Genomic DNA, 25,809 nt, shown 5'->3' with positions numbered 1-25,809 from the left:
TGACGCCGTTGCCGTTCGCTGTTACACGGGATCTCTGTTGACTAGTCGCTGATGGTGAGCGGAGACTCGGAGTAATTGACGAGGACGCGTCAGTTTCGCGGCGATTACTTGTCGCTGGGAGAATCCAGGCGGCAGCGGGTTCGAGTCCGACCGCCTCCAAACTTTCAGTCTGATTTTTTTACGGAATAGCATAAACATTAAGCATTTTAGGAGGAAAAATTATTAGTTTTAATTTATATTTAAACATTTTGCAATTGCAGTCTCAGGCGTGATGCTGGAGATTTATACAAAGTAAATCCAGGATTAATCTTTTATTTCATGGTTTTCTTTAGGAATTTAATCTGTGTTAGGGGTTTAGTTCCTGAGTTTTTTTTGGGGGGTGATTAGATATTTTGGGGGGTGATTTATGGGGTGCGCTTTGTCCGGGACCGGGGTCGATCCGGCGAAACCGAGTCCCGATGTGAACGGCTCGGGTCCCAGATTGGGCACTGGTTGTGCTCCGGATTTGGGGTCGGGGTCTGGGTCTCAGTCCCTGGCGGACCCGGGCTCGGCCGCCTCGCACCCACTGCTCCCCTTATCCGAGGAGCAGAAGGAATTGATCCAGGAATCCTGGAAAATCTTACACCAAGACATCACCAGGGTCGGCATCATCATGTTTATCAGGTAAGAGGATATCACGGAGAGGTCTAACATTAAATTACCCGCTGTTGTTTGTGTGTCCTGCTCTGCTTAATTATTTTCTGCTAAACCTTTTCCAATCTTTTCCTAATTTCCATCCAAACTACATTTGTTCAGCTCTTTCCAAGAGCCGGCACAGCCACGACGGGCCGAATGGCCTCCCTCTGTGCTGTAAGATTCCATGGACCCTTGCCTGTCTTGGGTTAGGATTTCTTTTGGTCATAGAATCATAGAACGGTACAGCACAGAAGGCGGCCGTTCAGCCCATCGTGGCCGTGCTGGCTCTTTGAAAGAGCTATCCAATTAGTCCCACTCTCCCTGTCCTTTCCCCGTAGCCCTGCAGATTTTTTTCCTTTCAAGTGTTTGTCCATTTCCCTTTTGGTAAATGCACTTAACTAGGTTACTACACCTGGAATCTTTATCCCCTCGTCTTTTATGAGGCTTCTGGTCCAGGTTTAATTCCTGGCTAGTTAAGAGCTAGTAGATATGCCCTCGGAATGGTAACTCTTGGTTTTTGGTATCTACAAGCCCGTTGTCCAGTTTTGATTTGTAAAGTGGCCCCTGATGATGGGGGGTGGGGAGAGTTCGACAAAGGGACCCTGGGAGGGTCATCAGGTTTCGGTGTGCCTGGGGCAAAGCTTCACTGTGTAGTTTGTCTGTCACTAACAGTTTGCAACTCTTGGATCTTTTCTCCAGAAAAGAGAAGGCTAAGGGTGGACCTAATAGGGGTCTTTAAAATTATGAAGGGGTTCGATGGGGTAGACGTAGAGAAGATGTTTCCACTTGTGGGGGAGTCCAAAACTAGGGGTCATAAACATAAGATAGTCACTAATAAATCCAATAGAGAATTCAGGATAAACTTCTTTACCCCAGAGAGTGGTGAGAATGTGGAACTCACTACCAGTTGAGGTGAATAGCATAGATGCATTTAAGGGGAAGCTGGATAAACACATGAGGGAGAAAAGAATATTAGGGTATGCTGATAGGGTGAGATGAAGTAGAGTGGGAGGAGGTTCATGTGGAGCGAAAATACCAACATGGATCAGTTGGGCCGAATGGCCTGTTTCTGTGCTGTAAATTCTATGTAATTGATGTATAGTTTCCTTCTTTTAATTCAAGGTCATTTGATTCGAATGGTCTGGGAATTCAATTTTGTTTTCTTCCCATTTTTCTGTTTATTCACGTTGCTTAATTTAAATTATTGTATAATTTGAATTTTTTTAGTGCAAATCGAGGTTAAGTTACCTGGAGCAGACCGTATACCAATTTTTTTTTAAATTAAAAATATTTTCTGCAATATATTCCTTTCCTTTTGAGTAACTGATACTATCTTTTGGAAATTAAGATTGAGGATCCCAAGAATTTGTTAATATTGTAGGGAGACCCTGGGGTTGTGTCATTATTTGCAAAGCGTCCCCAGGCATATGTCAGTATTTGTAAGGGGTCCCCAGAGGTGTGTCAGCATCTGTAGGGGATCCCCAAGAGTGTGTCAGTATTTGTACAGAGTCCCCAGGTGTGTGTCAATATTTGCAGGGGATCCCCGGGGGTGTGTCAGTAGTTGTAGGAGATCCCTGGGAGTATGTCATTATTTGCAGGGGATCCCTGGGTGTATGCCATTATTTGTAAGGGGTCCCCGGGAGTGTGTCATTATTTGTAAGGGGTCCCCGGGAGTGTGTCATTATTTGTAAGTGGTCCCCGGGAGTGTTTCATTATTTGTAAGGGGTCCCCGGGAGTGTGTCATTATTTGTAAGTGGTCCCCGGGAGTGTTTCATTATTTGTAAGGAGTCCCCGGGAGTGTGTCATTATTTGTAAGGAGTCCCCGGGAGTGTGTCATTATTTGTAAGGGGTCCCCGGGAGTGTGTCAATATTTGTAAGGGGTCCCCGGGAGTGTGTCATTATTTGTAAGGGGTCCCCGGGAGTGTGTCATTATTTGTAAGGGGTCCCCGGGAGTGTGTCATTATTTGTAAGGGGTCCCCGGGAGTGTGTCATTATTTGTAAGGGGTCCCCGGGAGTGTGTCATTATTTGTAAGGGGTCCCCGGAAGTGTGTCATTATTTGCAAGGGGTCCCTGGGACTGTGTCAGTGTTTTCAAGGGCTGCCTCAGAATGTGCCATCATTTGCAAGGGGTCCCCAGAATGTGTCATTGTTTGCAAGCGGTTCCCATGAATGAGTGTGTCATTATTTGCAAGGGTTCTCAGGAGTGTGTCAATATTTGCAGCAGATACCTGGGAGTGTGCCTGTATTTGTAGGAGGTTCACAGGAGTGTGTCAGTACTTGCGAAGGTGTCCGTGGGAGTGTGCCACTATCGGTAAGCAGATTCCAGGAATTGTGTCAGTGTTTGTAACGGAGTTCGCGGGACTGCATCGGTATATGAAGGGGGTCTGCAGGAGTCTGTCGTCTCTTTTGGGCCTGTTTGTGGGTCCAAAATAATTTTTACCCCTTAGAGTACACACACACACACACACACACACACACACACATCAATTTTTAACATGACAGACTACATAACCATTTGTTGAAACTTTTATCTATGTTCAAATTATAAACGGTCTATTATTTATTCCGAGTGGAAAATTAAATTGTGTCTCTCTGTATAACAGTGTTTCAGTTCATATGCTTTGAAAATAATTTGAATACAAACTGTATGGCAAATTTGAGTAGGTTTTCAAATAAACTTTTAAATAAAAGATACTTATTTTTACTTCAGGTGTGTTCAGCTAAGACGCACTCAGGTGGAAAGAGACACAGAGAGAGCTCATTTTCAGTTTGTGTGGGCAGTAAACTGGTGGTTGAGGATCAGTCACCTGTTTCAAACCCCGTGTGATTTTCCTTACCATTGACTTTAATGGAACTGAAATTTGCGTGGGGCATATAATGGGAGACCAATCTATAACTTCCAGCTCACCGCCGCTGCCAAAGGTGAAAATTGGCTCCAGAGAAAGAGAGGCAGTGTCTTTCCTCTTCTTAATTTGAGTTCTATTTTCCATTAAATGAGTTGAATTTTTAAAGCTGTTCAGTCAAGTAGAAAGGCCCTGATTATCATCAACCATATTTTGTTGATAGAAAATGCAGCATCTCTAATTAATAACAGCTGTGATGCAGAGAGAGTGAGGCGAGGGAGGGGGAGTAATTCACCCGTTACAGAATGGGTGGGCAATCCACTCCGCCAGTTTACTACCTAAGTGATGAAGGTGAAAATTAACCTCCTGTGACATGAGGCAGAGTGGACAGGTTTGGAAAGGACAACTGGTGTTGTCAGAGGAGGAGCAATAACCTGTTGTAATGTAGGAAACGGGGCAGCCAATTTGCTCACAGCAAGCTCCCACAAACTGCAATGAAATAAACGACCAGATAATCTGTTTTCTAGTGATTTTGGTTGAGGGATAAATATTGGCCAGGGCACCGGGGAGAACTCTCCTGCTCTTCATCGAGGTAGTGGCTGTGAGATCTTTTACATCCACCTGAGAGTGCCTCTGTTTCTAATCCTTTCCTATTGTGTTCACTTACAGTCTGCTTTCCATTGATTTTGAGGATGATAATTACTTTTGTTGGGGGGGGATGTTTTATAAACTTATGCAATAAGTAAATAAAATCATCCCCCCATTCAGAAAAAATCTGTAAAAAGAACACTGTGCTAAAAACATACTGTAGACATTGCAGCAAAATAGAAAGCCTTTAAGATCTCTGTTACACACATGGCATCTCCCTTATCCCATTAAAAATAGACTTTGAAGCCAAAAGAAAGAAATGGCACTTAGACAGAAGGTTTCATGTCCCCAGGACATCCCAGAGAAATTCACAGTCAATGAATTACTTTTTGAAGTGCAGGCACCTCAGACAATTTTGCGCACAGCAAGGTGCCACCTACTGCAGTGAAGTGAATAACCAATTAAAAAAAAAGTAGAATCCTGCCATAAAAAGTGGGAAGTTGCAATAGTCATTTATTTAAATATTTCCTCTGGTTGGGGGGAGTCCAGAATAAGAGGGCATAACTTTAAAATTAGCCATGATGTGGAGATGCCGGTGATGGACTGGGGTGGACAAATGTCAGGAGGCGCACAACATCAGGTTATAGTCCAACAGCTTTATTTTAAATCACAAGCTTTCAGAGCTTACCTCCTTCGTCAGGTGAGTGAAGGGTTAGAGCCAGGCTGTTCAGGGGTGATGTCGGGAAGCACTTCGTCAAACAAAGGGGAGTGGAAATCTGGGACTCTCTCCCCCAAAAAGCTGTTGAGGCTGGGGGTCAATTGAAAATTTCAAAACTGAGATTGATAGATTTTTGTTAGGCGAGGGTATTAAGGGTTACAGAACCAAGGCAGGCAAGTGGAGTTAAGATACAGATTAGATATGATCTAATTGAATGGCGGAACAGGCTCGAGGGGCTGAATGGCCTCCTCCTGTTCCATGTTCCACACGCACACACCACCCAGTAGAAAATTACTGAGAACAAAAATCTCTAGGGAAACCATTGAAGTAATAAGATTTTTGCTTTTTTCACGTAAAGCATCAGAACAAAGTAAAGCACGAGATCTTCAAAATTATCTGAAGTGACTTTGAAAGCAGAAGTGTGAGTACTATACACTAGCTGATCCCCTAAAACTACAATTGCGTAATAAAATAAAGGAGCCACACATAGGGAAAAAAACGGGTAAGTGGAGAAAGACTTAGTGGGTCTTTATATTTTGCATTGCATTGCATTCTATGTGATTGTTCCAGCTGATTTTATTTTATTTCCAGAATTCTCAGGATTCAAAGATAACCATTGTTCATGTAAATAGCAGCAACCTCTGGAAAGACTGTACCATTATTCAAGTTTGGGGGTAGGTTCAGAATGAAAGTCCTGAATCTAAACTTTTCTGTAAAGAAGGAAAGATGAAAATTAGTTGAAGTATTTCTTTAGTTTGGATCTTTCTTGGCATTCACCGTATAAAAAAACACTCCCTAAAACAGTAAAGATAAAGAACTGGTTAATTCCAAAAATGTTTTATTTTTTCGAAGTGAGTATTGACACCACTGTCAGCCAATGAGTTGGAGGCAGGGCGGGGCTTACAGCAGGACTCACAGCAAACAGTCTATTTTACAGCAAACAGATCCTATTTGCTCAGCAAACAGAGTCCATTTAAACAGGGCACTACAGCAAACAATTTATTTAAAAAGAGTCTATGAACTACAGCAAACAGAACTTATGATCGAAACTACAGCAAAGTCTCCCGATAAAAGCAGGATTATTTCTCCAGCCAAATGCAGTGAGTGGAGGATAGTTACATAATACAAATTATGAACCCCTAGAACTAGGGGGCATTGTCTCAGGATAAGCGGTCAGCTATTTAGGACTGAGATGAGGAGGAATTTCTTCACTCAGGGAGTTGTGAATCTTTGGAATTCTCTACCCCAGAGGGCTGTGGATGCTCAGTCGTTGAGTGTATTCAAGACTGAGATCGATAGATTTTTGGACTCGAAGGGATATAGGGATCGGGCAGGAAAGTGGAGTTGAGGTTGACGATCAGCCATGATCTTATTGAATGTCGGAGCAGGCTCAAGGGGCTGACCGGCCTACTGCTGCTCCTATTTCTTATGTTCTTATGTAAATGATGTGCGTTAAATGAATCCCAGTCACTTACAGCAGTGCGGTCTCCAGGCGTGATTGAGGGGGGAAATTACCCAAGCATCTTCATTCTGGCTGGTAATAGTGGTGTCACTCTTTGCAGCTGTAAATGTTCTGCATTAGGCTCCAACAGACCTGAGCAAAGCAAAACCAGATGACAAATATAAATAGGCCAGAGCAAAGCACGGAATAGAAGTGCCGCTACCTAGGAAGCAGATACAAAGGCCCATTAGAGCAAGACAAATGTGGTATTATTCTCATTAGTTGTGTAAAAGATTCTCTCTTCTCAACAATTGCTAATGGTCCTTCTTGAATACGCTAAGCCCGATGGAACAGCAGGAGCACCAGATCTTAATGCATAAGAACAAGTCTGTCTACGCAGTTAATAGTCTGTGTTACGGATGCGAGGATTGATGACTTTTTTTAAAAATGAGATAATTTTTACAAACGTTAGAGATGCACCAACCTAGAATGGAGCCTCCCCCCATCCTTCCCCCAAGCTGTCCTGCTGTTCGTCAAAAAGCAAAAATGCATAATGCATTATTAACTAATGGCATACAGCTGTGCCAGAATTACCCCTCAGAAACTTTACAGTACCGCTAGCAGTTCTCCTGTGGCATCGCCCATGGTGAGTCAGAGGATATACCGTTTTACATAAGAGCATAAGAAATAGGAGCAGGAGTAGGCCATACGGCCCCTCGAGCCTGCTCCGCCATTCAGTAAGATCATGGCTGATCTTTGACCTCAACTCCACTTTCCCGCGTGATCCCCAAATCCCTTGATTCCCCTAGAGTCCAAAACTCTATCACTCTTAGCCATGAATATACTCAATGACTGAGCATCCACATCCCCCTGGGGTAGAGAATTCCAAAGATTCACAACCCTCTGCGTTAAGAAATTCCTCCTCATCTCAGTCCTAAACGGCCGACCCCTTACCTGAGACAATGCCCTCTAGTTCTAGACTCTCCAGCTAGAAGAAACAGCCTCTCAACATCTACCCTATCAAGCCCTCTCAGAATCATAGAAAGGTTACAGCACAGAAGGAGGCCATTCGGCCTATCGAGTCCATGCCGGCTCTAAGCAAGAGCAATCCAGTTAGTCCCACTCCCCCGCCCTATCCTCGTAGCCCTGCAAATTTTTTCCTTTCAAGTACTTATCCAGTTCCCTTTTGAAAGCCGCAATTGAATCTCCCTCCACCACCCCCCTCGGGCAGTGCATTCCATTCCAGATCCTAACCACTCGCTGTGTGAAAAAGATTTTCCTCATGTCACCTTTGGTTCTTTTGCCAATCACCTTAGATCTATATCCTCTGGTTCTTGACCCTTACGCCAATGAGATCATAACTGTTTTATAACTGTCGTGGTGTAATCAGCAAAGTGTGACTGGGAAAGTGTTACAGCAAATAAGTGTGACACTTACAGGAAGTGTATACTACATGCAAGATTTTAAATCTGTTACATAGCTATTCTGTATTTAAAAACAAAGCAAGACTTGCATTCATGATCTCAGGATGTCCCAAAGAAGAGCGGGGGGTAGTTTTCCCCAGTGTCCTGGGCCAATATTTATCTATCTACCAACATCACTAACAACAGATGATCTGGTCATTATCACATTGCTGTTTGTGGGATCTTGCTGTGCGCGAATTGGCTGCTGCATTTCCCGCATTACAACGGTGACTACACTTCAAAAACGTACTCCATTGGCTGTAAAGCGCATTGGGACATCCTGAGATCGGGAAAAGGCGCTATAGAAATGCAAGTCTTTCTTTCTTTAACCCAACCCATACACGGGAGTGCTTGATGCCAACACTGGTGCCCGTAATTGGTCCATTTCCCAAGGCTGCGATGCCTCATCTTGATGAGCACAGATGTTCACCCTCACAATTTAAATTGGATGCAATGATTTGCAATGTTAATGTGCTCAAAGCGGACTTGGCAACCCACGTCCTCAGCCAGGAAAAATTATCCCCCGAGCGCTCATGAAATCTAGTCGTACTGTGATAATGTTAATTTGACTGCCCAGACAAGCTGTAATTGGCTTGGAGTGAAAAATAAAAAGCTAGTCATACTTACCATGTAACAACCGACAATGCCACACTCTAAAAGAAGCTCTATAGAAGCTCCCTGTGCCGGGTGAAGACTTTATACTTTTCTTTCTTCTGCCATTTAGAAGACATTATTATTATTATTATTATTATTACTATCAACAACAACAACAACAACTACTACTACTACTACTACTACTACTCACATTTTTGTAGCGCCTTTAACGTAGTAAAACATCCCAAGGCGCTTCGCAGGAGCGATTATCAAACAAAATTTGATACCAACCCGCATAAGGAGGTATTAGCGCAGGCGGAGGTAGGTTTTAAAGAGGGTCTTCATAGAATCATAGAAAGTTACGGCACAGAAGAAGGCCGTTCGGCCCATCGTGTCCATGCCAGCCGAAAAAGAGCTACCCTGCTTAATCCCACTTTCCAGCACTTGGTCCGCAGCCCTGTAGGTTACGGCACTTCAGGTGCACGTCCAGGTACTTTTTAAATGAGTTGAGGGTTTCTGCCTCTACCACCCTTTCAGGCAGTGAGTTCCAGACCCCCATCACCCTCTGGTTGAAATAATTTCTCCTCAACTCCCCTCTAATCCTTCTACCAATTACTTTAAATCTATGCCCCCTGGTCACTGACGCCTCTGCTAAGGGAAATGGGTCCTCCTTATCCACTCTATCTAGTCCCGTCATAATTTTATACGCCTCAATTAAATCTCCCCTCAGCCTCCTTTGTTCCAAAGAAAATGACCCCAGCCTATCCAATCTTTTCTCATTGCTAAAATCCTCCAGCCCTGGCAACATTCTCGTAAATCTCCTCTGTACCCTCTCTAGTGCAATCACATCTTTCCTGTAATGTGGTGACCAGAACTGTATGCAGTACTCAAGCTGTGGCCTAACCAATGTTTTAAACAGTTCGAGCATAACCTCCCTGCTGTTATATTCTGTGCCTCGGCTAATAAAGGAAAGTAGCCCGTATGCCTTTTTAACCACCTTATCTGCCTGTCCTGCTACCTTCAGGGATCTGTGGACATGCACTCCAAGGTCCCTTTGTTCTTCTACACCTCTCAGTATCCTCCCATTTATTGTGTACTCCCTTGCCTTGTTTGCCCTCCCCAAATGCATTACCTCATACTTCTCTGGATTGAATTCCATCTGCCACTTTTCTGCCCACCTGACCAATTCATTGCTATCTTCCTGCAGTCTGCAGCTTTCCTCCTCACTATCAACCACACAGCCAATCTTTGTATCATCTGCAAACTTCCTGATCAAGAACCCACATTCAAGTCCAAATCATTAATATATACCACAAAAGGCAAGGGACCTAGTACTGAGCCTTGCGGGACCCCACTGGAAACAGTCTTCCAGTTGCAAAAACATCCGTAAACCTTTGCTTCCTGCCACTGAGCCAATTTTGGATCCAACTTGCCACTCTCCCTTGGATCCCATGGGCTTTTACTTTTTTGACCCGCCTGCCAAGTGGGACCTTGTCAAAAGCCTTGCTAAAATCCATGTAGACTACATCAAATGTGTTACCCTCATCGACCCTCCTTGTTACCTGCTCAAAAAATTCAATCAAGTTAGTCAGACACGACCTTCCCTTAATAAATCCATGCTGACTGTCCTTGATTGACCCGTACTTTTCTAAATGACGATTTATGCTGTCCTTAGAATCGATTCCAATAATTTGCCCACCACCGAGGTTAGACCGACTGGCCCATAATTACTCGGTCTATCTCTTTCTCCCTTTTTAAACAACGGTACAAAGTTAGCAGTCCTCCAATCCTCCGGCACCACGCCTGTAGCCAGGGAGGATTGGAAAATGATGGTCAGAACCTCCACTATTTCCTCCCTTGCTTCTCTTAATAGCCTGAGATACATTTCATCCAGGCCTGGCGATTTATCTATTTTCAAAGATGCTAAACCCCTTATTACTTCCTCTCTCACTACGTTTACCCCATGCAATATTTCACACTCCTCCTCCTTAACTGCAATCTTTGCATCGTCCCCCTCTTTTGTGAAGACAAACTTAAAGGAGGAGAGAGAGGTAGAGAGGCGGAGAGGTTTAGGGAGGGAATTCCAGAGCTTAGGGCCCAGGCAGCTGAAGGCACGGCCGCCAATGGTGGGATGATGAAAATCAGGGATGCACAAGAGTGCAGAAGTGGAGGAGCGCAGAGATCTCGGAGGGTTGTAGGGCTGGAGGAGGTTACAGAGATAGGGAGGGGCGAGGCTATGGAGGGATTTGGACACAAAGATGAGAATTTTAAAATAGTCGTTGTCAGACCGGGAGCCAGTGTAGGTCAGCGAGCACAGAGGTGATGGGTGAACGGGACTTGGTGTGAGTTAGAATACGGGCAGCAGAGTTAAATCTAGTGAGGCGCAACAGTGTCGAGCTTTGCTCAGTGTCAGGAGGTGGAGTCTGACACAAGTTATAGCTCAGCTTTGTTCCGGCCCTGATCTGAGTCATCATGAGCAGCAAAGCACCATGTAAAGGCTGTGGGATCTCTCAGCACTGGGGACGGAGACTCAGAGATGAGAATCACACCTCTGCGCCCTGGCTACAGTTCTTGGCTGCAGGGGTTTTGGAGTAGGCAGATTGTAGCAAGGTTTGAATTGCTTCCTTCATTTAATCAAACACCAGACTGTGCAGCTTATAGAATCACAGCATCTTACAGCACAAAAAGAGGCCATTCGGTCCATTGTGCCTGTGCCAGCTCTCTGAAAGAGCTGTCCAATTAGTCCCACTCCCCCCGCTCTGTCCCCATATCCCTGCAAATTTTTCCTTTTCAAGTATTTGTGCAATTCCATTTTGAAAACTACTGCTTCCACCGCCCTTTCAGGCAGTGAATTCCAGATCATAACAACTCGCTGCGTAAAAAATAATTGTCCTTATCTCCCTTCTTCAATCAAAAGATCAAACAGGTTTCTTTCTTTGATTTGATTAGCAACATTGTTCCTTTGAATCAAAAAAAATGGTTTGTTCAATTGTGAAGATGGGGGGTTTTTTACGCAGATTTGGAAAGCGTTCATAACTTCAATAAATGCCGGCCTTGCCAGTGACACCCGCATCCCGAGAATGAAATTTTTAAAATAATATCTTCCTAGGATTTTTGATACTGTATTTGTGGTATCTGGTTTCCTACATTACAACAGTGACTACACTTCAAAAGTAATTAATTGGCTTTAAAGCACTTTAGGATGCCCTAAGTTCGTGAAAGGCGCTATATAAATGCAAATTCTTTCTTTCTATCTGCTCACTATTTCTGTTATGAGAAACACTGCCTGACTGAGCATGAAGCAATACTCCATGATTGCCAATGTTGCACCCTGTAGTGATTGTCTAGATGCTCCTTAACACTGGAATGTGCCTTTGTTCTCCTGGAATATTTCCCATTGAACAATGCAAGAATAAAACCCTTGTAAGATCCCCCCCTTCTGGTCCCATCAGAAGGAATAACCAGTCAGCCTGCTACCAGGACCTCAGCCGCTATCGCTCAGTGTGAGCAGCCATTAGGAGGCAGACTGATAGAGGTTATGTGTAACCCCTCGAGGAAAAGTCCAGACCATTTGCCTGTCCATCCTTGCACCTCACTGCACAACCGTGACCGTTTGCATTCCACAGGTGAATTAATTGATCCCAGCAGCTTAGGAGCTATTGTATTCGATGGACTATTTGACTATCTCTAACTACCATCAAGACCGTTAATGGCACTCCTAAGCAGGGCGTAGGAATTCCTCTGGTCACTGTGTGTACCAACATTGTAAATAGGTTTGCAATGAGTTCCTGTGTTTCCTATTTCTACTAAGATCATACACATCTTCCTGTAGTAAATTCAAGTTCTTTTTAAGTTTGAGTTTTGTGACACCAGTCCATTGAAATTAACCAACAATGCTGTAACAGTCGTATTCTTACTTCCTGCAGAGATTGGTGCTGTTACCTTTAAAAAGACAAGCCATTTCCTCCAAATAACAATGAGCAAGGGTATGAGGGATTCACCTATGATGTATGTAAGTCTGGCATATAGCACAGCTCCCCTGCAAGTGTAACATGTACTTCTGTAACACGTTCTCCGTCACATCCTCCCTGCTCACCATGAGCAATGCCACAGGCGATCTGCCAGCACTCTAAAAGATTGCATTTCGTTAGAAACGTTGAATGGAAGAAATCATCATAAACATGTTGACAGTGTCCCAAACAATAGAATTCTCATGCTCAGGTATTTAACCAGTTTGTTTGAAGGCGTTGATTGGTGAAACTTCTGCCCCGTGTGTCCATGTCACTTGGAAGGGAGAGGGGAATTATTCTAACTGCTATTCTCACCCGTTTTGACTTTTTATGTTTGTTCCTCTAAGGCCTGATAATATTCCTCAAATCCTTCTTCATAATGATTGGTGGTTAATGTCAGGGTCAGGCAGACAGAAGAAAGGTTTAAAACAAAAGCAAGGAAAAAAGATTAAAGATAGGGGAAAGTCAGAACTGCCCTCCTCTCCCACCCCCAGTGACGAGTCTGAGAGCGTAGAGCCTGTGTGTATCTTAATATTAATGTAAATATTAATGTTAATATTGACATTAATGTTAATGTAAATATTAATGTAAATATTAATGTTAATGTAAATGTTAATGTAAATATTAACGTTAATGTAAATATTAATGTTAATGTAAATGTTAATGTTAATGTAAATATTAATGTAAATATTAATGTAAATATTAATGTTAATGTAAATATTAATGTTAATGTAAATATTAATGTAAATATTAATGTTAATGTAAATATTAATGTTAATATTGACATTAATGTTAATGTAAATATGAATGTAAACATTGCAAATATTACTATTACTGTTAATGTTAATGTAAATATAAATATTAATGTTAATGTAAACCCTAATGTTAATATAAATGTAAAAGCAAATGTAAATGCTAATATCAATATTAATATAAATGTTAATGCTAATGTAAATATTAATGTTATGCAAACCCTAATATTTGTTAGTTATTGTAAACTATGCCAGGCAAACTCCTTCCAGCACATTAACGGAGCTTTTCATAGTTTGTGGTTTTGATTTATTCATCATTAGCAAACAAGATTATTATACGGTCTCCTTATATAACAAAAACATAATTTTATTAAAGGGCAAGTGCATTCCATGGAATAGTGGTCCAGCCCTGAATATTATAAAAGGAGATAGTTGGACATTTTTTTAGCCTCCATGATTTAGGCTTTCTGTGTAGACTTGCCCACTGTTGTGATGTCATGTTCTGCTCTAAGTCTCTACCCAATAGTTTTAAAGTGTTAAGTGATCTAATGAAAAGCGACGGGAGCTCCAATTATACTAACAGGTTGAACTATTTGGCACTGGACCTGTTACATACTGGGCCTTTTATATACTGGGCCTGTCGTATACTGGACCTGTTGTATACTGGTGCTGTTGTATACTGGTGCTGTTGCAGTTCAGGTTGTGAGAGGCCAGTGTACATGATCCAGCTCTTATGCTGAGACTCCTAAATCCACCTCCTTTCTCCTGGAAGCAGACTCATAGACCAGGTACTAGCACTCGGTGTCAGCCGTGGCTCAGTGGCTTTTTGATCATTTTTTATCGCTAACATTTATGTATGTATTGTGTTGAATTCTATGCAATATTTGCTTGTATCTGTATATGGTCACCTACATTACTAAGATACAGGTAAATAGTTTAGTATGAAAGCAATATTGTATTCACACCACAAATTTAGAGTTGGTGCAAAGCAGTTTTGCCCCAACACTAAATCAGAGGTTGTGGTTTTAAGCCCCACTCCAGTGACTTGAGCACATAATCTCGGCTGACACTCCATGTGCAGTACTGAGGGAGTGCTGCACTGTTGGAGGTGCCGTCTTTTGGATGAGAATTAAATCGAGACCCTGACTCTTTTAAAATGTGTCCTGGCCAATATTTATCCCTCAACCAACATCACTACAAACAGTTGATCAGGTCATTCCCACATTGCTGTTTGTGGGATCTTGCTGTGCACAAATTGGCTGCTGCGTTTCCTACATTACAACAGTGACTACACTTCAAAAAGTACTTCGTTGACTGTAAAGCACTTTGGGACGTCCAGAGGTCGTGATAGGTGGTATAAACATACAAGTTCTTCGTTTCTTTCTTTCTTTTCTTTCGTTCTTCCTTCTTTTCTTCCTTCCTTTCTTTTGTTCTTTCTTCTTTTCTTTCTTCCTTTCTTCTTTTCTTCCTTCCTTCCACAGAAACACAACATACTGACAGACCATATATTTCAGGCTAAGCTTGTTTATTACAAGAAATAAATATACACAATAGTAAATTAAATCAGCAAGTACTTTCTTTTCACCAAACTATTGTAGCCGATTTTGAGTGTTTGTGCTTCCAACAGAGAGCTTCACCCATAGGCTGCCCATTTGAGGAGGTAACAAGGAAAGTCGATGAGGGTAATACATTTGATATAGTCTACATGGATTTTAGCAAGGTTTTTGACAAGGTCCCCATGGCAGACTGGTCAGAAAAGTAAAATCGCATGGCATCCAAGGGAAAGTGGCAAGTTGGATCCAAAATTGGCTCAGTGGCAGGAAGCAAAGATTGACGGGTGTTTTTGCAACTGGAAGGCTGTTTCCAGTGGGGTCCCGCAAGGCTCAGTACTAGGTCCCTTGCCTTTTGTGGTATATATTAATGATTTGGACTTGAATATGGGCCCTTGATCAGGAAATTTGCAGATGATACAAAAATTGGCCGTGTGGTTGATAGTGAGGAGGAAAGCTGCAGACTGCAGGAAGATATCAATGAACTGGTCAGGTGGGCAGAAAAGTGGCAAATGGAATTCAATCCAGAGAAACGTGAGGTAATGCATTTGGGGAGGGCAAACAAGGCAAGGGAGTACACAATAAATGGGAGGATACTGAGAGGTGTAGAAGAACAAAGGGACCTTGGAGTGCATGTCCACAGATCTCTGAAGGTAGCAGGACAGGTAGATAAGGTAGTTAAAAAGGCATACAGGATACTTCCCTTTATTAGCCGAGGCATAGAATATAAGAGCAGGGAGGTAATGCTAGAACTGTTTAAAACATTGGTTAGGCCACAGTTTGAGTACTGCGTACAGTTCTGGTCACCACATAACAGGAAAGATGTGATTGCACTAGAGAAGATACAAAGGAGATTTACGAGGATGTTGCCAGGACTGGAGAATTTTAGCTATGAGAAAAGATTGGATAGGCTGGGGCTGTTTTCTTTGGAACAAAGGAGGCTGAGGGGAGATTTAATTGAGGTGTATAAAATTATGACGGGACTAGATAGAGTGGATAGGGAGGACCTATTTCCCTTAGCAGAGGCGTCAGTGACCAGGGGGCATGGATTTAAAGAAATTGGTAGAAGGATTCGAGGGGAGTTGAGGAGAATTTTTTTCACCCAGAGGGTGGTAGGGGTCTGGAACTCACTGCCTGAAAGGGTGGTAGAGGCAGAAACCCTCAACTCATTTAAAAAGTACTTGGATGTGCACTTAAAGTGCCGTAACCTATAGGGCTATGGAAGGTGGGATTAAGCTGGATAGCTTCTTTTCAGCCGGTACGGACAAGATGGGCCGAATGGGCTCCTTTTGTGCCGTAACTTTCTATGATTCTTTGATATCGGGAAATTGCAGGTACGTTGCCCATCGCTTCCTGATATGTCCGATTCCCGACAGCAAATCAGAAAATTGGCTCTTCCTCATCTTTTAACTAGTTCCCCTACCCATTTAGTTGTAATTTGTTGCTGTTTTGTAAATCTGTTATAATAAGGTGCAAGTTTCATGTATGCTTTGCATATGTAGCACTTTGAAGTGTAACAGATGTGCTAGACTTTTATTATTGGTCATAAACCATCCCAAGGATCAGCTGTTGGCTGTTTCTTGGTGAATTGGATGTAATTATGTCACAAACCATTAATCCTCTTCTGTGAATCTCATTGTTTATCAAGTGTTAACTTTTGAGAAACTGAATAAATCTCCATGTTAAAACTGACACTGGACCAGAGGGGAGTGACTCCAGAGGGGCTGTTATCAAAGTTAGTTTATTATGGAGTGATAGCTTTCAAGCTTGACTTAGTTTGGTGCTGACAAAGGCCCCAGGGAATGTCGTACTATTTATTTATAAAAGAGAATTGAAATTCTCCCAGTATTTTCAAGCAAAGGTTAGAAACAATCTCATTATACACAGCTGCCATGGGCGGAATCCCTGTCGCTAATGTGATCCCCGTTAATTATCCACACTGTAGTAATTCCACATCACACACTGCAGCCACTTGTACTTTATCTATATAATATTAAAAACCTTAATATTAAAAACCTATAATATTAAAAGCCGGGTACGCACTTCCTGTCCACAAACCCCACTTCCAGTTGTCATGATCTTTGATCATGCTTTTCTGTTGGCATTTACCATCGTAAATTGCCATGTCAACACTTCCCATTCAATTTTGCAATGTCAATTGTCACGATGTAGTTGCAGAGTCTGGCCACTAGATGGTGCTGTGGAGTGAGTTTCTGAAGCCTCACTCCCAACTCCATCACCATCTTGTACATTAAACAACTTATATTCATCGACTGACTATGGGCAGTGCCATGGACAATCTACTGGTGTGAAAAATGTATCCCTTGCAGCCCCCCCCCCCCACCCCTTTCCAATAGCCTACTTGATAAAGGCACTGCCCAGTGTGTCACTCAACTACATACTAGAAGGCTCCAGTTTCAATTCCCCATCCGTACTGATTTAGCTGACCTCAGCTGTGGGTGGCAGTTGGTGCAACGCAATTGGCCTCAATGACAGTGAGCTACAGAAGGGGGGACAAAACCAGCCAGGGTTCCTGCTCCTGATTTGCTATCGAGGAAAGCCTGCTGGAATGCAAGTGTGTGCGGACATCAAGTGAGGGGATTGTCCTCACTACTTGAGTAGTTTGCTGACGCTGATTATCTAGGCTCACACTTCAAGGGTGGCCCCTTGGGCAAGGTACTGGAGGGCAGGCAGTGTCTGGGGGACTGTCCCAGACTGCACAAGGCAGCGCCTTCTCAAAATGGTGTTGAACAGTCGCATCGGATCGTGAATACAATGGAGAATGGACTTGAGATTCTGCTGTAGCTGCCTTTCCCACCACAGCACGGTAAAGCAACACCCAGCCCAGCAGCTTCTGCAACTGGGAAGGACAAGAGCAGCAATATCATGAAAACACCATCACCTCCAAGTTCCCCTCCAAGTCACACATCCAACTTGGTCATGTACTGATGTTCCTTCATCGTCGCTGGGTCAAAACCCTGGAATTCCCGACCTAAACACCACTGTAGCAGTGCCATCCACCACAAGGATTGCCACAGTTCAGGAAGGCCCACCACCATCTTCTCTCAAGGCAACTAGGGCTGGGCAATAAAACGCGGTCTTGCCAGCATTGTTCACATCCCAGGCACCAAATATTAAAAAGAAAACCACAAGGAACATCTGGTTATTGTCCACCTGAGAAGTTGAGTGACGTAACCCGAACCCATGAGGAATTCGACGTTGTTCGGTGCAACTGAGCTCCGTGGAAGCAGGGTGAGAATTAGGTTTTCAATCATCAACAACCCAGTTGACCAACAGGAACAGCCATTGTTTCAACCACTCGCATCACAAAACATTTACTTATCCAAGGACGCACTGTGCTTGAGGATCGGTGCTTATCAACAGTGATGTGGGGGCCACTGAATTGAGTCACACTGAATGAGGCTAACTCCTGGAAATGGTTTGACATTACTTACCCACGTTAGATTCAGGAGACTTCCAATGCGCATCCCAATCCACTGCAGTCTGAAGCAAAAATGAGCCTTGCGAAATAACTGTACATCTGTTAGAACCTCTGCTTTCTGCTTTTAAGTGCTTTCTGTAGTGTCTGCTTTTGTTTGGCATTCTATTGAGTCAGCTGGGAGTGATCAAAGGAGCCAGTGAGTGGGCGACACATTCCAAATGTTCCCCAAACTCCAGCCCCAGCTGATTGTTAAAGCAATGGGCCCATTTCAAAGCTCCATTGTTGCAAAGTAATTTACTTTCAATGCTTCTCCGTAGCAAACCGAACAATACTGGAGGAGCAATCAAGAGAAAAACAGCGAATGCTGGAAATCTGAAACAGATACTGTTGGAAATGTTGGTTCATAATCACTACACAAATGGGAGGTCCCAAAGCGCTTTACAGCCAATTAAGTACTTTTTTTTTTAAGTGTAGTCACTGTTGTAATGTAGGAAACGCAGCAGCCAATTTGCGCACAGCAAGATCCCACAAGCAGCAATCAGATAATGACCAGATAATCTGTTTTACTGAACATTTGTTGAGGGATAAATATTGGCCAGGACATTGGGGAGAACTCCCCTGCTCTTCTTCAAAATAATGCCGTGGAATCTTTTACATCCACCTGAGCGGGCCTCGATTTAATATCTGATCTGAAAGGTGGTTCCTCCGACAGTGCAGCACTCCCTCAGTACTGCACCGGGAGTGTCGGTCTAGATTATGTGCTCAAGTCTGTCATATGCTCCTATGGGTTTATTCATCGATCCTGCACACCCAACAGACAGCCTCACTGAACAGGTCAGAGAGTTGGCACTGTAATGTTGTAGCCCTGTCTCCAAGCTGTTCTCCTGTCTACCAAGGCTGTGAACTGGGAGTGCAGGCTTGCTGAATGATTCATTCTGTATCTTTCCAGCTCGCACGCGACAAAGTTCCTTGAGCTCTCAGATATCCCTGGCTGCACCACTCCCTTTCCTGTATATTCTGCTCCTCTGTATACATAGCACTTTTGCATCTGAGTCAGAAAGCTGTGGGAGTAGCGCAACGAGAGCCGCGCTGGGCTCCAGAGCGGGGCCGCGCTGGGCTCCAGAGCGGGGCCGCGCTGGGCTCCAGAGCGGGGCCGCGCTGGGCTCCAGAGCGGGGCCGGACTGGGCCTCCGAGCAGGGTCCGAGCCCCAGAGCAGGGCCACACTGGGATCCACCCCTCATTGCCTACCTTCTTCCGCTTACCATTCATCTGGAGCCAGAAGCGGAATAGTTGAATCTGGCAGCAGCTCACAACCCCTCGTGGGAAAAATGAATCACAGGTGTTGCTAGAACATTGGTTGTGAGATTTTCACTTTAAGTAAAGCCAATGGAAGAGATGAGCAAAACAACACCTGGAGGAGTCTTGAGTCACATTTGTTTGACACCCACAGTATCACCATTGGCACCGATATTATTGCTGACTTTTTATCATTTTAGTTCTTTTATGGGATGGGACTGGTTCATTAGCGACAGCAAGGATTTTTAAAAATTCGTTCTTGGGATGTGGGCGTCGCTGGCGAGGCCGGCATTTATTGCCCATCCCTAATTGCCCTTGAGAAGGTGGTGGTGAGCCGCCTTCTTGAACCGCTGCAGTCCGTGTGGTGAAGGTTCTCCCACAGTGCTGTTAGGAAGGGAGTTCCAGGATTTTGACCCAGCGACGATGAAGGAACGGCCGATATCTTTCCAAGTCCTTGTAGATGGATGCTTAGAGACCAACACGGGTAACTTTCCAAACCGTGGAGTTTTAAAACAAAAACAGAAGTTCATGAGAATTTATCCCCAGAGAACATTGTTACAATTGCAGCCACTCTCAGACTTAAAGAGAAAACCTCCAGTCTGAATAGTATTTACTCTCTGAATAAGCTCGCCCAGTGTTGTCTTGGACTGAATTGGATGTCGTAGCCTTAAAGGGACACTTGCCTACGCTTCAGCAGCAGAATAATATATGGTGTAATGTTCCTTTAACTAAACAACTCACTCTCTGACTTACAGTGGGCAGTACCATGAGAGATTTGCTAGTGTGTGTGTATATAGATAGATAGATATAGTTCTGTATCTAATGCGTGTCTATCACACTTCAAAGTATTGAAAAAAGAAAGTCAGTCATTTCCTGCTGATATTTCTGACCTTGGGGAGCAGTTGGGGACTTGCAATCTGCAGAGAAGCAGCTACCCTCGAATTGCCTTCAGGATGTGCCTATTCACTCCAACGAAACTCTGCGGCCTTAGAAGGGCAGACCAAGATATAAGCACAGACCCGCCTGGGCAGCAGAATAGTACGTTGTGCATTACATATGTGTGTGTAACATCAGCTGGCCTACTATGAGCAATGCCACAGGAGATGTGCGAGACTTGACTCTAAAAAGGCGTTGCCCTCTTTTTCAGGCTGTTTGAGACACACCCAGAATGCAAGGATGTCTTCTTCCTTTTCCGGGACATCGACGATCTTCAGCAGTTGAAGATGAGCAAGGAGTTGCAATCGCACGGACTCCGGTGAGTAACTGAGCGCGGTTAATGTGAAGGAGACCAGCAGAGCGAGTTAATCTGCCGGCTGCGTTGGGGGGGGCGGCAGAGAATGCATTCAGCAAACGTTTCCTTTCATTTATTCACGAGTGCCCGTTGCGATACAAAGGTCACTTATAAAAACAAGTCACTATGCTCGTCAAATGGCTGGGTGACCTGAACCATACAGATCATTAAGGGCCCAGGGTTCTTACAAGGTCTGGGCTTGGGTTAGTTAACTTCAAATAGAAAGAAAGAACTTGCATTTCTATAGCGCCTTTCACCACCTCAGGACGTCCCAAAACGCTTTACAGCCAATGAAGCACTTTTGAAGTGTAATCACTGTTGTAAAGTAGGAAATACAGCAGCCAATTTGCGCACAGCAAGATCCCACAAACCGTAATGAAATTAATGACCAGATCATTTTAAAATATACGAAGGAACAAAATAAACTAAGACTAAGAGACGCACAAAAGTTAGCTACAAATAATTAAAATGAGCATCAGAAGAGTTAGGACAATTATAGAAAGGCAGATTGTGAAAATCCAATTTCTTTCAAGCTATGCTACTTTAGAGGTGGGAGGGATAAGATCAGATCGATTTGCTAAAGGCAACATGTGGTGAAGGTATTACAGAGAGTCAGGAAATGACAGACTTGCCAAATGAATTTTTCATAAGCGAAGACAGTGCAAATTCCACATCCAATTATTTTAGCTTAGACCCCATCTCCAACACTCTGCGTGTCACAGGCCCAATCTCCCACGTTAATTCTCAAACTGCTACGGTTGGATTTAGGACTCATGTTCTCTGTATTCACTAGTCCAGTGACATAACCATTTACACCACTGTACCCCTTGCAAAAGCCTGGAATCATTTAAGAAGACACTGTGGAACTATAATTTTTTTTCCCGGCTGGATGAGCTAGCATCAATCTTGTGGCCTGTTAGTTTTTGCGTTCTCTCTGCGATGAATTCTCCAACTCCAATTATCCATTGCCTTGTGCTGCAAAATCTCAACTAACAAACGTGCTGTGCTGTAAAACCATTGGGCGTCTGTTCCTTTCTAGTTGTAATGGATCACACTCCTGTTTCAGTGTAATGTCCTTCATCGAAAAGAGTGTGGCAAGACTCACACAAGAAGACAAATTGGAACAGCTGGCTTTTGAACTTGGCCGAAGCCATTGTAGATACAATGCTCCACCCAAATATTACGAGGTAAGATCTCTATTAAGCCTAGTAACTGGTGCTAGTCACTGAACAAGTCAACTAGCTGTTGTTCAGTGGGTGAAAGCCCCAATATTTTGCACAAAGCATCGCAATTGTATGGGACAGGGGAGATGGAGCAATTGATCCCATGTTTGTATGTCCATATGTACTAATATCGGCCCGATATTTCTCAGAGGGTGGTTAACAGCAAGAATAAGCAGCATCTGCTGAATTTTGTATGTTTTCTTGTTGTTGGGTGATGAATTAAAGGGGAGGTGCATTCTGCCAAGTTCCCACAATGTTCTAAAGCGAGACAGCTGGAGGAAGTGCCACCAGCATCACTCAGAGGCCTTGATGTTATGCTGTGGGATACTCGCGTACAAATGCATTGCTTAAGAAATTCCTCCCTCCTCTATTTTGACAAGTCTGTTAACTAATTTTAAATTGGTTAACATTTCTAGCTGAAATAGTGAAGAAAGGTATTTCATTCCAATATATTAAGTGTTCACAAACATATCTTCCAAAGTAATAGATGCTAAATTCTACAAGGACATCCACTTTTTTGTAGCTCTCTCCCTTTCCCCCATCTCCATCCCATTTGTCTCATATTATAATCATAGCCTAGAACTTTTATCGATTAAAAAGGGTCAAAACCATGGAGGGATTTAAACATGAGGATGAGAATTTTAAAGTGGGGGTGTTAGAGGACCAGGAGTCAATGTAGGTCAGCAATGATGGATGAGCCAGACAGGTTATGCAGCAGCCAATTTGCACACAGCAAGATCCCACAAACAGCAATGTGATGATGACCAGATAATCTGTTTTTTTTAAGTGATGTTGGTTGAGGGATAAATATATGCCAGGGAGAACACCGTTGCTCTTTTTTCGAAATAGTGCAATAGGATCTTTTACGTCCACCTGAAAGGGCAGACAGGGGCTTGGTTTAATATCTCTTCTGAAATGCGGCATCTCTGATAGTGCAGCACTCTCTCAGTACTGGTAGCGGGAGTGTCAGCCTAGATTTCGTGCTCAAGTCTCTGGAGTGGGGCTTGAACCTACAACCTCCTGACCTGCAGAGGCGAGAGTGCTACCCGCTGAGCCACAGCTGCACCTAGCCCTTAAGAAGGTGACATAAAAAGTTGCTGTTTCGAATCCTAACTTACATATTGTTCTTGGCACCAGTGTGAGCTTTCCCACTCTTGACTACTCCCCTCCCACTTTGACTGCTCTAATAAAGTTTGATTAACAATTTGGAAGGCAGCCTGGCTAGGATAATTATACAGGAGTGTGAAATCTCCAGACTTTGCTTTCACTCTATCTGCGTCTGTCTCTGTCTCGCATGTGTTGGCTCCTGTGGTCAGCGTTTTGCCTGCTATTAGGAGCTGATACTGTGCCGTACCCAGGGATTGCCAATTCTGATTGTATTCCTGGAGGTTTCGTCACGTGACCTCCTGCCTTCTACCGCCCCACCTGGTCAAACAGCCTTTTTACTCATTCAATATTTTTAAAACAAAGAAACGAAAGTGTTCAAAGAAAATGAAAGAAATATACTATTTTGTCCAATGCCCCTATGATTTTTCTCCTGGGTGTTGCCTGCAGTAGTGTCCAGGAGATTAATCTTTAATTCCTGGAGACTCCAGGACAATCCTGGAGGGTTGGCAACCCTAGCTGTATCTAGAGTTGAGTATTTATTTGATTCGAGTCTTTATTAATTGAGGAACCAAGACGAACGAACAAGGCTCCCAGTGCAGGACAGCGCCAAGATTGAAAAGAGTAGGAGAGATGACACAATGGCCTAGAAATTGGGCCGTGTAACATCCATTTTTCAGGCGCTACATGGCCTCCTAAGTCCCCAAAATGGCGGGCAGGAAGCACGCACACATTTCCAACCGGAAATGCGTTACCCGCCATGTTGGGTTAGAACGAACAAGAGGCATTCAACGGCATTACCATCGCCGAATCCCCCACCATCAACATTCTGGGGGTCACCATTGACCAGAAACTTAACTGGACCAGCCATATAAATACTGTGGCTACAAGAGCAGGTCAGAGGCTGGGTATTCTGCGGCGACTGACTCACCTCCTGACTCCCCAAAGCCTTTCCACCATCTACAAGGCACAAGTCAGGAGTGTGATGGAATACTCTCCACTTGCTTGGATGAGTGCAGCTCCAACAACACTCAAGAAGCTCGACACCATCCAAGATAAAGCAGCCCGCTTGATTGGCACCCCATCCACCACCCTAAACATTCACTCCCTTCACCACCGGCGCACAGTGGCTGCAGTGTGTACCATCCACAGGATGCACTGCAGCAACTCACCAAGGCTTCTTCGACAGCACCTCCCAAACCCGCGACCTCTACCACCTAGAAGGACAAGAGCAGCAAGCACATGGGAACAACACCACCTGCACGTTCCCCTCCAAGTCACACACCATCCCGACTTGGAAATATATCGCCGTTCCTACATTGTCGCTGGGTCAAAATCCTGGAACTCCCTTCCTAACAGCACTGGGAGAACCGTCACCACACGGACTGCAGCGGTTCAAGAAGGCGGCTCACCACCACCTTCTCAAGGGGCAATTAGGGATGGACAATAAATGCCGGCCTTGCCAGCGACGCCCACATCCCATGAACGAAGAAAAGAAAAAGGCGTCCTTTACCCATGCCTTATTAAAAAATACTTGGGGGTGGGGGAGGGGGGGTTCTACTCGTTTTGTGAGGTCGGCAAAACTGCACCAGCCCATGGTCCAGGCACATCCTCTTTGAATCTTGCAAGGCTGGCTTCACCAATTCATTGTAGGAAACCCTCTGTGCCGAATAAATGAGTGCAGAGAGCCTGGCCAGCGGTGGGGGGGGGGGGTTGGGGAATCTGGAAAGGGCAGCAGCGTTTAAAGGGCTGCCGCTTGTACTTAAAGGGAAGTTGCATATTTACAATGCCAAAATTGGCCAAGAGGAACGCTAGAAACAATCTGGAGCAAATGTGATGAAAGTCGATGTAGGACCTAATTTGAATAATTATTCCATGCAAATGAGGCTTGCGGTTGCCAGGACTGACTCCTCTCCTTGACTATCAAAAATGCCAATCACCAAACTCCATCTCCATCCACAGTGAGGGTCTACGTCAATGGTGGAGCCTCATAAAATTGAGATTATGGCTTTCTGCCTCCAATATGAGCAATCGAATATTGGGTATTTCTACAGCTCACGTTACAAGTCCGTATCCCCCAGCACTTTCAGTGTAATTACTTGTTTTCACATGTCACAAGCTTATGTCCGGGGTTGTTTTTAAGTTATGAGGTTTTTTTTTAATGCCTGCATCAGTTTTTATTTTAAACTGTTGGTCAGTTTTTGCTAGATTTCTAGCTTGGTCCGTATGCTGCAGAAGATTTGTAGACAATGATTATCGGCAGAAGTCCTGTAATAACGCAAGTATTGATGTCTCTCTGCAGTATGTTGGAACGCAGTTCATTGCTGTGGTGAGACCAATCTTGAAAGAAAAGTGGACACCAGAAGTGGAAGAAGCCTGGAAGGTAGGAAGTGCAGCGATGAGCAGTGGATGTTCAGTCCCATTCAATTCATAGAAACCATCGAATGGAAGGAGGCCATTCTGCCCAGCATGTCTCTGCTGGCTCTTGGCTGGAGAAACATCCCAGGACGCTTTACAAATAAGTGTGAGGAAAAAAGAGACAGTGAGCCAGGAAGGGAGGGATGACTGAAAGCCCGGTCGAAGAGCTGGGTTTTGAGGACGTTGTTAAAGGTGGAATCATAGATTCGGATAAGACAGAAGGAGGCCATTCGGCCCATCATGCCTGTGCTGGCTCTCTGAAAGAGCTAGCCAATTAGCCCCACTCCCCATGCTCTTCCCCAAAGCCCTGCGATTTTTTGCCTTTTCAAGTATTTATCCAATTTCCGTTTGAAAGTTACTGTTGAATCTGCTTCCACCGCCCTTTCATAACAACTCGCTGTG

General features: G+C 44.0%; 1 protein-coding gene across 1 annotated transcript in view; it reads left to right on the top strand.

Moving 5' to 3' along the window:
* The first annotated feature begins 406 nt into the window (after positions 1 to 406).
* Positions 407 to 25,809, top strand: part of xgb (x globin) — a 27,014-nt gene continuing 1,611 nt past the window's right edge. Inside the window, exons 1-4 of the mRNA XM_067974798.1 lie at positions 407 to 663; positions 20,519 to 20,626; positions 21,729 to 21,849; positions 25,292 to 25,372. Of these exons, the coding sequence (XP_067830899.1) occupies positions 407 to 663; positions 20,519 to 20,626; positions 21,729 to 21,849; positions 25,292 to 25,372 (567 nt within the window). The remainder of the gene's footprint in view (positions 664 to 20,518; positions 20,627 to 21,728; positions 21,850 to 25,291; positions 25,373 to 25,809) is intronic.

This window comes from Heptranchias perlo, chromosome 41, assembly GCF_035084215.1.
Source record: "Heptranchias perlo isolate sHepPer1 chromosome 41, sHepPer1.hap1, whole genome shotgun sequence".
Taxonomy (NCBI): domain Eukaryota; kingdom Metazoa; phylum Chordata; class Chondrichthyes; order Hexanchiformes; family Hexanchidae; genus Heptranchias; species Heptranchias perlo.
This window is presented reverse-complemented; position numbering and strand designations above follow the sequence as displayed.